Below are 13,075 nucleotides of genomic sequence, written 5' to 3'. Positions count from 1 at the left end.
TTTATCCCACATTGACTAGCTGTTTGTACTTCCCCTCATATTGAGGTTATAAAATGCAATGAGCTTCCTTGGGATTGGGACCGTGAAAATATACCAATATATTGAAAGATAAACTTAGGTGCTTAAATGTGGCTGGTCGTTCTTGAGGACAAAACCCCTTGAGGCAAGGGAGAAGCTGGATGTAGCCCCAACATCTCATTGAAGACTTCATTCATAACCCAATGTGGAGTTTGATTAGTGATTCATTGTAGCTGTGGAATGACACCCAAAAGCAAGTGATCTATCGAGCTTATACAGGGAGAGGATATTCTGAATATTAGTTAAGGCCACTGTGTAAGTCGGCAGGGTGAGAGTTGAAAGTCGTTACTGGTATTAGCACAGCAAAGAGGACTGTATTGGACACAGGGATAGACAGATATAGAAGCTGGGTTAACAACGAGGAGCTTGGAGGAGCACGTTACCTCACATTACTACAGCAGGGAAGGAGAGAGGAAGAAGTTTGTTCTTCACCTGGGGAGGCTTGGACAGTCTGCAGGTAGCATACTGGAGTTGCAGACCAGAGTTGCACTATCTACAATTGCAGGAGCATCAGTGGTCTCTACCACAGGCCGCCACGAGTACGAACTAACCAGGTTAGCAAACAAGACTCAATCCCGAATGGGATCGCGTGAAGAGGTAGGTTATCCTCGGCAACACCAGGTGTATTGTTATTTTGTCTTACATTTGAGCATGTAAAACGCCAACACTGTAAGTTCTTACCAGCATTAGTCATTTCTGCATGCTGCTGCTAAATGCCCATTGTGAAATGAAACTCGGGTAACTAAATATTTTGAAAGCATACTGCAATTTCTGAGTTCCTTTTGTGTATTCACATTATTGCATCATTGTTTCAACATATTGTGGGAAAGTCTAAATGCTAAGGTAAATCCGTTGGTCACCACTTGTAAAAATAAATGAAGTCAGTTCAGTATTTGCTACTGTTGTATAGGTTTGGTTTCTTACATAGAACAGCCAAAAGGGTATCAAGATTAGTGTTTTGTTTATTTGGCATTTTGGAGCAAATTGGGGAAAAGGGCTTCTTTTTTTTTTAAAAGACCTAATTGGGAACTAGGTTTCAATTGGATAGGTGCAACTTGAGTTTGATAAAGAAATCTGTTTGGGGGATTGAGAAGCCTGTTAACATACATTCCAACAACATTCTTAATGTGTCTTGAGGAATCAAACCATTAGTGCTTAGTGAGTGTGGGGGTGGGTTAACCAAAGATGTAGGATGCATTTGAGGAAAATGTGAAGAGAAAATTACATCGAACCTTATTGAATTTGGAATTAGAACATCCCACTTGCCTCTGCATCACCTTCCTCCTTGGACTTCCTCTTTGCTTTTCCTTTAAACCTCTTGTCTAGCTTCTCCAAGAACCTCAAGACAAATTGGTATGCCTATTTAATACTGGTCATTCTAACCAGACTAAGCTGCTCCTTTTTAATTGGTCCACCATCCTATCTCATCTTGTTATGTTCTCCTTTCCTCTCTGATTCCTCTCGAACTGGACCTCTTGCCATTAAATTTTGGCATGACCTTTCAATTTGGCCTTCGCAAACTTGACCCTCTCAAGATCTTCTACACCTCCATACTCGAAATACTCCTTCATATCATTGATCCAATCGATTACCTCTTCAAGATTAAGGTTTCCAAAAAATGTGGACACTTCAAATTTGGGTCTCTTTCCAATTTTGGAAATAACCCTCTAAAATCTATTAGCCTTTGGATCCCTATCTCCTTCTTGTGCTTCTTCAACCTGCCCTTCTTCAAGCTCTTCCTCACTTTCATCTCTTGCCCCAATATTGGTTCCTCCTAATTGTTCTTGCAATGCTTCCACTTGTCTCTATAGAGCTCTAAAAACCCTCTTCTGTAACACCTACAACTCGTCCACCATGATTTCTTCGTGGAGGCAGTTTCATTCTTATCTCACAACCCACGACCACAATCATAGTGCAAATTGCCTCACGATTGGCAATCTATCTATGCACTCATGAACTCCTGCATTGATACCACTTGATGACGGCACAACTCAAGACACAAATAAACACAAAATTGTAACAAAATTTCTGTTATCTAAAATTAGAAGTTATTACATTCATTACAATCTAAATAGGCCCAATTATAAGCCCTATGAGCTACAATATTATCAAATTCTGGAGGAAAATCCTTCACAGTACCTTCTCCCAAAATTGACTTTTCACAACCAAGATGGGCCTTAAATAGCCTATTTTAGGTTTTCAGCCAAATAAAATTTGGTCGTCGGTCGCCAAAATAAAGGTTCTGAAAACCAAATTAGAAGTAGGTGCAAAAATAGGTAGTTCTTAAAAAAGTAGTCCAATTTTCAGGAAGCATAACTTTTGATCCGGGACTTTGATTGACAAACCCTTTACACTGTTGGAAGGTTTTCTGAAATGCTCTACAACATAATGGACATTCTATGAGCATCCTCAATTTTTCAAGGTCATATGAGACCGTTTAGTTCCTCAAATTTGGCTCCAAAGGTTTTTCAAGAGGTTTTAGCTTCGAAAACTTAAAACTGCAATAACTTTCAAGCGATGAAACAATTTGACCTGATTCTTTTTTTCAAGCGTGCTTAAAATTCTAATTGCCACCTTCCCCTAAACTCACATCTCCAATTCTTTATAATTATGGCTCTCCTACTAAATAGCTCATTTTTCCAACATTTTCAAACTGAAACTATCACTACACATATTTTTGGGTGATGCTAGATTACCCTAACATCATTCAATGCTCCTACATTAGAATTATATGTTTGCATGACTTATTTTTTGTTACATCGAGTATGGGTCAGCTATTTTACACTGGGTTTTCAAAGGGCCTATATATTGAGAGCCTATAAATTTTACTAGAATCATGTTTTGGTATTTACGATTATAAATTTAGATTTGACAACAAAATTGCATTATGTGCTTTGCCTTTTCTGAAAGCAAACTATTTTTGGGATAGGTACTGCAGTTTACTTATTATTTATCTTTAAATTTTTATCAGAATTTCGTGCTAATCTAATCTTATGAGTTGAATATTGCGCATAGGCAATTGTAGGCCTTTTATTGCATAGTTGATAGTTGTCAACTTGAGTTTTGTGGCTTTTTAAAGGTACCTCTTTATAACTTATGTATGGGTTGAGAATCCAATTCCACCTTTCTGTTGTATTTATGCTTTCAGTTGAAAGGAATCGATGATCATTAATCGTAAAGTTTTCCATTTAGATGAAACTCACAAATCACAAATTGTAAACCTTGTGCCTAGCTTGAGAGTAAAAAGTAGGTTCAAGTTCATTAGTGTTGCATATTCCCAATTATCCTGCTGCTCTACGTTTGTTTTGGTTTTCTATGTAAGGGAATATAACAATGTCCTTCACACTTCAAAGGGAGCTTCCCCTTCAAATCCAAAGAAGGATTTCACATATTTTCATTTTGTGGTGTCCTGAAAGGGAGAAACTAAAAGGCTAACTCATTTGAGTGAGATTTGAGTGTAGTATACTAACTTAGCTGCCTTAAACACGATGCTTGTTAGGTTGCTGTTTTATATTTGGTCTTGAATTATCAATCATCAACTGTATTCTATATTTAGTTAGTGTATATTTTGGGCAGATGAACAAAATACTTGCATCTACTTGATATGTGATAATATGTATATCAAGGTATATCAAGGTATCAACTGGTGCTGAACCAGTAGTGGTATGATTCTTTCACATACTACAGCTGATCAACCAAAAACGCAAAGCCTTGTGTCACGGAAAATAACAAATATAGTTCAGTATATGATAAACAATGCCTCACAAACAGCTATAAATTCTTCCTGCCAACAACAAAAGTTAGTACAAGAGCATACTAAAAATAACCAGACTCTTCCAATTATGGGGAACACCCAGGCCAAGTGAGAGCTTTGAGACAAATCCATCCAATGTTCTCCTGTCCTAGAGCCATCACTGTTTGAAAAGCTTGAAACAAATCCATCCAAAGTTGGGTATATCCAGTTCTATGATAACCATTTGTGTACAAAATACTAGATTTCAAAGTTTCAGTCTTAAAGCACAAAAATAAACCAGAAGCCAAAATAAGGCAATAATATATGGGTCATAACCTTCTAGCTATTTCCAGGAGGTCGTAACACAAAACTCACTAATAATTTGTATGCTAACTCAATTTTACTATTCACTCTACCTTTATTTCACTCAGCTGTAGAGTGTGTCCAGCAAATGTTACTTCTCCTGACTTCTCAAATGCTAGAATGTTGGGCTGTCCCATAGATTTCACTTCCTTGGCAACAGCTCCCATTGCCTTTCCCAGTCGTTTACCTAATACACTGCACATATGCGGCACTTGACATTGTAATCTTTTGTCAAAATACTCATAAACTGGCCCAGGAGGACCAGCTTTAAATCAAGGAAGAATTGACAAAGAGCAACGGAAACTGCACCTAAAATCTGGTTCTGCTCGCAAAGTTGCATACTTTAAAGGATCATTACAGGGTATCACAGATCGCACATTAAGTTCTTCTCTGACATACTGGGCAAATGACAAAACAAATAATAAGTTCCAGAAAACTTCTTTTAAATAAAAAGACAAGACGATGTTAAGTTGCACAAAGCAATAATAGATGAACACATCACTAATCACACAAGAAACAATTGTGCAACACTAAACAACAATGAGTTGGTCCTTTGCAGAAATAGTATCCAGTTATTGACATGTTTAGCTAAAACATTAATGTAAGTACCGTACACATGTTTCACTTAAAGATTCACTGAATGTTTTTAGATTAACAATTTCTGTGGACAAAGCTTCTCAAAATTTGAGAACAACTTTGTTGATCTTAACATTCTATACTACAACTTTTGAAGATAAGAAAAAAGTTTGCTTAAGACAAATGCATATTCTTGTGAATAAGATTACTTTCTTTATATTTAATATAAAACATTAGCATTGCTATGCACCCAGAGATATGATATTTTAATTTATATAGGGGCTTGGAGATTACAACATGTGGGATACATCCCATAAGTTAGTTATATTCGGTCAAGAATTATAATTTATACCAAGTAGTCAGGAAGTCTACATGGGTTTAGTGGTTTACCCCTCCATAAGTTATTAGGAGGCCTTTATATAGAAGGTGAGTATCATCGTCCACATCTGGGAAAAATAAGATACGATTTTGGGATATGTTGGAAATATGGCATGGAGTGGCTTATCCATAAGCGCATTAGGGCATCTTGGTCCACAAACATCTCATGTTACATGTGACCTATCTTCTACATTATCTTATTGTAATTATTATTTGTATGGAATTTATTGATTGGTATCAAAGCTAAAGACTAGGACAAAGGTGAAGATAAAAACCTATTTTTGAAAACTCCACCTAGGTTCTTCAAAAGGCTCTACAAAAAAATTAGTTTAGTTGGTGGATCAGATGAAGAATCCCCAATACAAAAATTAGCCTTTCTTCAATACGGAGTTCTTACAATTTGAGGTTATTCAAAATTCACTCTCTACTTGTAATGTCCCCCACTTAGCCAATTTGGAGGTATGTTGTTGTTAGCCCATTCTTGTATGGTCCCGAGGGCTAACTAGGACTTCAAAAGGGATCCTGAGGTTATTTGGCCTAGTCAAATTTAATCACAGGCCAAATGGAGTTCATTTGTTGGCTTTTTAGAAAGACTTACTATTTTTAGTAAACCAATAGGGGGATGCAGTGCCTTCAATTTTCAGTGACAGGATGAGATGCGTTTTGTTGGGCTCTTTTTGATGAGCTATTATATGTGGAATTTCGAGTTTATTTGGTATATTATTTTAATGTTTGAAGTTACAACGGTAAAGTGACTATTTAAATTAAATATTATAATGTTTCATAAAGTCACTTTATAAAAAATCAAGAGTCCCCCTTTGAGTACATACATGGACTTTGTAAAAAGAAAAAAAAGAAGTAATATTAAAACTCATGTATTATCCCACATTGGCAAGACGGAAATATTAAAAGAAAGAGGATAGCTCTCATTTATTCATGCTTGGAAATATCAAAGAAATTGGAAAATTTTCTGGAGATTATGTCTCTATAGTTTGGAGGACGAAATCCCTTCAAGCTGGAAATCTTGACGCCATTGAAAGATATAGTCTTGAGATTCAACATAGCAGCAATCTGAAAAAGCAGTCCGAAAAAACAGAACCAAAAAAGCAAGCTTTAAAAGCGGGTACGAAAAAAGTAGCCCGAAAAAGCAGAACCGAAAAAAGCAGGCTGAAAAAGCAGTTCGAAAAAAGCAAAGCAGAAGGGGCAGCATTGAAGGAAATTATTACAGCCATCTACAACCAGGTTCTTTGTTCGTATTGCTTTTTAGGGTGTTATAAGCTTTCAGCTGTAAGTGTGCATTAGACCAACATTATCATTTTATAATCCATGTAAATGCCAAAGTCTTGGTCATATTTCATGAGCATTGTAATTTTCATTGCAATTAAGAAGATAATAGTTGCTGGTGTCATTTAAGCAATTTAATATCATTATTTATCAGCTAGTTAGTTTGCATACCAACTGTTTGTAAAAATGTCAGTTGGCTGTAGGTGTTCATTTCTCATGCTTAGATCATATATATGCACTGAATATTGTCAAAATTAGTAGCACACTCATGTTAGGTCATTGTGTAGTCCATTGTAGTCTTCTAGCACAAGATTCTCATTGATGCAAATTGAAGAGAAAGTCATTTGAAGCTAGCTGAAAATACTATATCAGTCATACGTCCCTTGCATGTGAATTGTTTGATGAAATTCCTTGAGCTTTCATCAATTTTTTTTTGAGGGCAGATTTGAGGAGGGTTATTACAGTGGTATCAGAGCTATAAGTCCTGCCATCCCGTGGAGGTCTTATAGGGAAGTTGGAACAGCTAGATAGAGCGGAAAGTGTTTGACAAAATGTCAAAACACTAAAATCAGAGCATTTATGTTTGAGCATGCGACAGGGGCCTTATAATTTCCGCAATACCAGAGCAAGACAAAATAGGATTTCAAACCTACAGAGCAAACAATCTAGTTCATCCGTGCAGGTGGACATAGAATCCAGTCATACAGACACAGAGGAGGTATTCTTTGATCAAGACGGCAATATTGTTGACAGGAATGCTCGAGATCCTGGAGAGGAAAGATTCTTACAGTTATTAGAGACCTTGGCACAGGGACAACGATTAGCAGAACAGAGGGCACAGGAACAAAATCAGAGAATGGAGCGTATGATGCAGATGATGGCTCATCAAATGGGGTTGAATGCTAACATGGGTGGAGGAAATAATCAGAATGGTAATAATCAAAATGGTAACAATTAGAATGGGAATAATCAAGATGGAACACATAATGGAGGTGAACAAGTTGGGAACAATTTCGGTCATGCACCCCAGCAAGCTAGGACAGTGAGTTCAAGGCCCATGATTCCCACATTTCCTCCTAGAGCCCCAGAGCAGTCCGTACCAGAGCCCCAAATCACTGATATACAGGACCAGTTGAGAAGAGATTGGGAAGCCGGAGGTCCAGATTTTACTACTACAATTACCTTTAGGGAGTATATGGATGTGCGGATGAAACATATGCCACGTGGACATGACAGGAACCAGAGCTATGAGCTACGGAAGAAAGTAGGGAAACTTCAGTTACCATATTATGATGGCTCGGGGAAGTCTACAGCAAGAGCTTGGGTTCAAAAGCTTGATACATACTTTCAATTGAACCCTATGCCTGAGGAAGAAGCTATTAAATATGCAGCAATTCATCTGGATGGGTTAGCACACGAGTGGTGGCATCATGGTATGGTCACTATGGGTCATGCACACATTACCTCATATGTGGAGTTTATGGAGAGATTGACTGAACGTTTTGATAGGAAGGATCTAGAACTACATTTCAAGGAGTTAGCTCAGCTTAAACAATGGGGATCATTGGAAACATACATTTCAGAATTTCAGAAACTTGCAGTGTTAGTAACAGATGTATCTGAACGGAGGATACTGGTTCTATTTATGGATGGGTTAGCTGATCCGTTGAGAGGGTGGATTAAAGCTCTCAACCCTCCCACTTTGCAGGAAGCCATTAAGAAAGCTCGTGACATGGATTCCTCTTCAGCTTCTAAAAATAAATTCTAGGCAAAGAGTTTCCCTTTGAGGAAAGATAAGGACAGTAAACCTTTTCGTAGAGAGGGTCAGCCACCTAAGGAGGAAAGTAAGAAGTTGGACAATGAGACACTTAATGATCTCAAGAAGAAGAAGCTTTGTTTTCATTGCAGGGAGCCTTGGGATTTGTCACATAAGTGTCCATTGAAAGCAAAAGCCAGGCAGATGGAGTACTTTTCAGCCAAAGAGTTAGTGGATGGAGATTCAGAGCAGTCATCAGAATCAGATGGAGATGATAATTCTTCACATGAGGAAGCACATAGTGATAGCACGATAGCTCAATTGTCCAGTATACAAGAGGCCGTCACTTTCGGAGTTAGGGAACTTTGGATGGACAAAGATTTGTGGCACTCATTGATACAGGGCCAACACATAACTTCATTGATGAAAAGTTTGTGACACGCAGAGGGCTACATACAGAAGAGCATAGGGGATTTAAGTTGATGGTTGCCGACGGCTTCAAAATTGACCGTACCAAGAAAATCTCCACCTTGCAACTTCATTTGGGAGATTATAACATGGTGGGAGATTTCTTTGTTGTCAACATTGGTGATCAGGATATGGTGCTTGGGATGAATTGGATGAAATCTCTAGAAGAGTTTACATTTAACCTCCACAAAATGGAAAGCAGGTTTGAGGCAAATGGTAAGAAGATAGTACTCAGAGGCTTGTCAGATGGGAGACTACGAGTGGTGTCACTCAAGCGGATGCAGAGTTTCTTCAGACACGACCAGGTGCAGTGGACAACAGAGTTCAGAGTAATGCCTGAGGTGACAAAGCAACATAAACATGAGTATCCCCTTGATGTACAAAAAATAATAACCAAACATACTAAGGTGTTTGGTGAGATACCTCCAGGGAGACCCCCAGATAGGGGAATTGAGCATGATATTGAGTTAGAGGAAGGGGCTAAGCCAGTCATCATCACACCCTACCGCCATCCAAAGAGATATAAAGATGAAATAGAAAAGGCAATCAAGGAGTTTATTGACATGGGGCACATACAACCAAGCAAGAGTCCTTTCGCTTCTTCAGTAGTATTGGTGAAGAAGGATGGTACAATGAGGATGTGCATTGATTATAGGGAACTAAACAAGAAGACAATCAAGAACCGATACCCTATTCCGCGCATCGATGAGCTTATTGATGAATTGCACGGTGCTTGCTACTTCTCTAAGATTGATTTGAGATCCGGCTACCACCAAATACGGGTTAGAGAGGTGGATGTGGAGAAGACAGCTTTTAGATGCCACTATGGACATTTTGAGTTTTTAGTCATGCCCTTTGGGTCGACTAATGCCCCCGCCACTTTCCAGTCTTGTATGAATAGAGTTTTCAGAGATCAGTTGAGGAAGTTTGTGTTGATTTTTTTTGATGATATACTGATATACAACCGTACTTGGGAGGAACATTTGAAGCATATTGATGTAGTGCTCAGCATTCTAGAGAGGGAGTCATTATATGCCAAGATGAGTAAATGCGAGTTCGGGATGACAGAGTTGCTCTATCTAGGGCATATTATTAGTGCAGGAAGTGTTCGGGTTGACCCAAACAAGATCAGGGCCATTCTGGATTGGCCACCGCTGAGGAACACTTTGCAACTCAAGGGATTTCTTGGGCTTTGCGGGTTCTACTATAGATTTGTGAAGGGATTTTCACGAATAGCAGCACCACTTATAGATTTGACACGGAGAGAGTTTCAAGTGGTCAGAGAAGGCTCAAGATTGCTTTAACAGGTTCAAGGAGCTGATGAGTACATGCCCTGTTTTAGCCATTCCAGATTTCACCAGACCTTTTGAGCTGCAGTGTGATGCCTCAGGAGAGGGCGTAGGAGCTGTCCTCATGCAGGACAAACATCCCATCGCATATGAGAGCAGGAAATTACAAGGTGTTGAGAGAACTTACAGCATCTATGACAAAGAAATGCTAGCAATCATGCACGCGCTAGCTAAGTTCAGGCAATACTTAGCAGGGAGCCAATTCACAGTAAAAATAGATCATAACAGCTTAAAACATTTCCTTGGACAGAAGGATCTCAATGACAGGCAACATAAATGGGTGAGTAAGTTACAGGCTTATGATTTTAACATAGTCTATGTCAAAGGGAAGAAAAATATCGTCGCAGATGCTTTATCCAGAAGGCCTCATTTGCTTGCTATTAGGATAGTCATGGACGATTGGAGAGAGTTGATCTTGGCAGAGTATGCCAAGGATAGTTGGGCATCTAGTGTTATTGAAGGAACTATTCAGGATAGTCGATACACTATTGTAAATGATTTGATCATCTACAAGGAAAGGATTTATTTAGTACCCGAGTCTGCTATGAAGCAGAAGATTTTGAGGGAATTTCATGATTCACCATTGGCAGGACATCCCGAATTCTTTAGGACATATCGGCAGGTGAGAGAGCGCTTCACTTGGAAAGGACTCAAAACAGAGGTGCTTCAGTTTGTTAGGGAGTGCCCAGTATGTCAGCAGAACAAACAAGAACATTCCTTTCCAGGTGGTTTACTACAGCCCCTACCCATCCTAGAGAAGAAGTGGGATAGCATTTCCATGGATTTCATTACAGGCCTCCCCAAGGTACAGGGTTGGGATTGTATTTTTGTTGTGGTAGACAGACTGACAAAATTTGCACATTTCTTTGCGATTTCGTCCACATATTCAACAGTACAGACAGAAGAGCTATTCTTTCGAGAGGTATTTAGATTACATGGGATGCCACGGAACATAGTCAACGACAGGGATAATAGGTTTATGAGCCACTTTTGGCAGGAGTTGTTCAGGTTGTGTGGAACAGAGCTAACTCCAAGTACCAGTTACCACCCCCAAACTGATGGGCAGACAGAGATAGTGAATAAATGGGTTGAGAGGTACCTTCGAAACTACATTGCAGGAGAGCAGAAGGCTTGGGTGAAGTGGCTGCATCTAGGGGAGTACTGCTATAATACCTCTTTCCATATGTCTATTCAAATGTCCCCTTTCATGGCATTGTACGGGTATGATGCTCCTAATTTTCTGGATTTGTTATTTGGGGATAGTAGGGTGCCTAAGGCCAATGATATATTGCAAGAGTGTCAGGACATTATGCGATCCTTGAAGGAAAATTTGCAAAGGGCACAAAATCAACAGAAGCAATATGCTGATCAGCACAGGGTTGAGAGATCTTTCGAGGTAGGAGAAATGGTGTACCTCATGTTACAGCCGTATAGACAGTCCTCTCTCAAGAGGAGTGGAGCAGAGAAATTGAAACCATGCTACTATGGACCATTCAAAGTAATCAGGAAAGTGGGTGAGGTAGCTTATGAGTTGGAGCTGTCAGCAGACAGTAAAGTGCATAACGTGTTCCATGTGTCACGCCTTAAGAAGGCATTGGGGCATAATGTGGTGCCTTCAGTAGTATTGCCACCTCTCGATGATGAGGGAAAGCTTATCTTGATTCCCGAGGCTATACTTGACTCCAGGGAGAGGGTGCTTCGCAGGCGGACTATCAGGGAGTACCTAGTAGAGTGGAGGAACCTACCAGTTGAGGATGCGACATGGGAGGCAGAGGAGATTATTCAGCATCCTGAGTTGAGATTGCTTGGGGACAAGCAATTTCAAGAGGGGCGGACTGTAATGTTGTCGTTAGCCCATTCTTGTATGGTCCCGAGGGCTAAATAGGACTTCAAAAGGGATCCTGAGGTTATTTGGCCTAGTCAAATTTAATCATAGGCCAAACGGAGTTCATTTGTTGGGTTTTCAGAAAGACTTACTATTTTTAGTAAACCAATAGGGGGATGCAGTGTCTTCAATTTTCAGTGACAGGATGAGATGCATTTTGTTGGGCTCTTTTTGATGAGCTATTATATGTGGAATTTCAAGTTTATTTGGTATATTATTTTAATGTTTGAAGTTACAACAATAAAGTGACTATTTAAATTAAATATTATAATGATTCATAAAGTCACTTTATAAAAAATCAAGAGTCCCCCTTTGAGTACATACTGTAGACACTTAAATTTGATTACATTGCTTTGGTAATCCTATTTAGTTATCTCTAAAAGGCATCATTAATTAAATTCCTATTTAATTAATCCTTTGCAATCCCCTGGCTGATTAATTTAATTAAATCATCTATAGTCCTAATTGATAAATCAAATAACCTATTATTTATCAATTAAATCCTATTCTTCTATCTAAATCCAAAATCCCCATTTATTAAATAAACCTATTTGATAAATAAAACCCTCAAATCTAATAACCCTTAACTTATTCCTAAACCCTCTTTTTGGCCTAATCCACCCCATCCACTCATACTAACCAAGCTTAGCCACTAACTCACCCACCTTCATGAATGCCATCCACTTGCAAATCTCTAACAAGCCTAATCTAATCCTAAACCCAAGCCTAATCCACCCCCTAATGCTGTCACATTCCCTAAGCAAGCTTAAGACTTTCTTAAGCCAAGGAAAGTCAACAATCTCAACTCCCTCCAAAATATCCCAACCACCCAACAATGAATGCTCTTACAAAACCCATAAAGACTCTTACAAGCTCTTACAAGCCATAATGAAGGGTCTTTATGAAGATATTATCCTTTGAGCCTCCTTTGTTGACTCATCCTTCCCCTTTCCTCCATCCACTCACCTTGTGACATGTGTCACTCCCTGACTGGTGCTAAACAAGCACAATCCATGTGCTCCCTTTTGAGTGCATCCTAGCCCTCCTTAAACTTTCATCTTTCCTTCCATCTTAGCCCTCCATCTCTCAAGCCCTTAGCCTATAAATTGAATCCCCTCCCAAGCCATTTCATCACAATCTTGGAGCTAAAGTTATAATGCCCTTTTGAGAGCCAAAAAGCCATCAACCATACCCTTATGATGCCA

At 39.1% G+C, this 13,075-nt stretch overlaps 1 protein-coding gene across 1 annotated transcript in view; it reads right to left on the bottom strand.

The window, feature by feature from the left end:
* The window catches only part of LOC149564133 (isoleucine--tRNA ligase, cytoplasmic-like), a 108,933-nt gene that overhangs the window by 43,055 nt on the left and 52,803 nt on the right, over positions 1-13,075 (bottom strand). Inside the window, exons 12-13 of the mRNA XM_089828297.1 lie at positions 4,484-4,572; positions 4,228-4,369 (exon numbers count right to left, since the gene is read on the bottom strand). Of these exons, the coding sequence (XP_089684423.1) occupies positions 4,228-4,369; positions 4,484-4,572 (231 nt within the window). The remainder of the gene's footprint in view (positions 1-4,227; positions 4,370-4,483; positions 4,573-13,075) is intronic.

This window comes from Cupressus sempervirens, chromosome 4 (assembly GCF_028749045.1).
Source record: "Cupressus sempervirens isolate cs-2001-9-10 chromosome 4, ASM2874904v1, whole genome shotgun sequence".
NCBI lineage: Eukaryota > Viridiplantae > Streptophyta > Pinopsida > Cupressales > Cupressaceae > Cupressus > Cupressus sempervirens.
The sequence above is the reverse complement of the archived record's forward strand: the minus strand, read 5'-3'. Positions and strand labels throughout refer to the sequence as shown.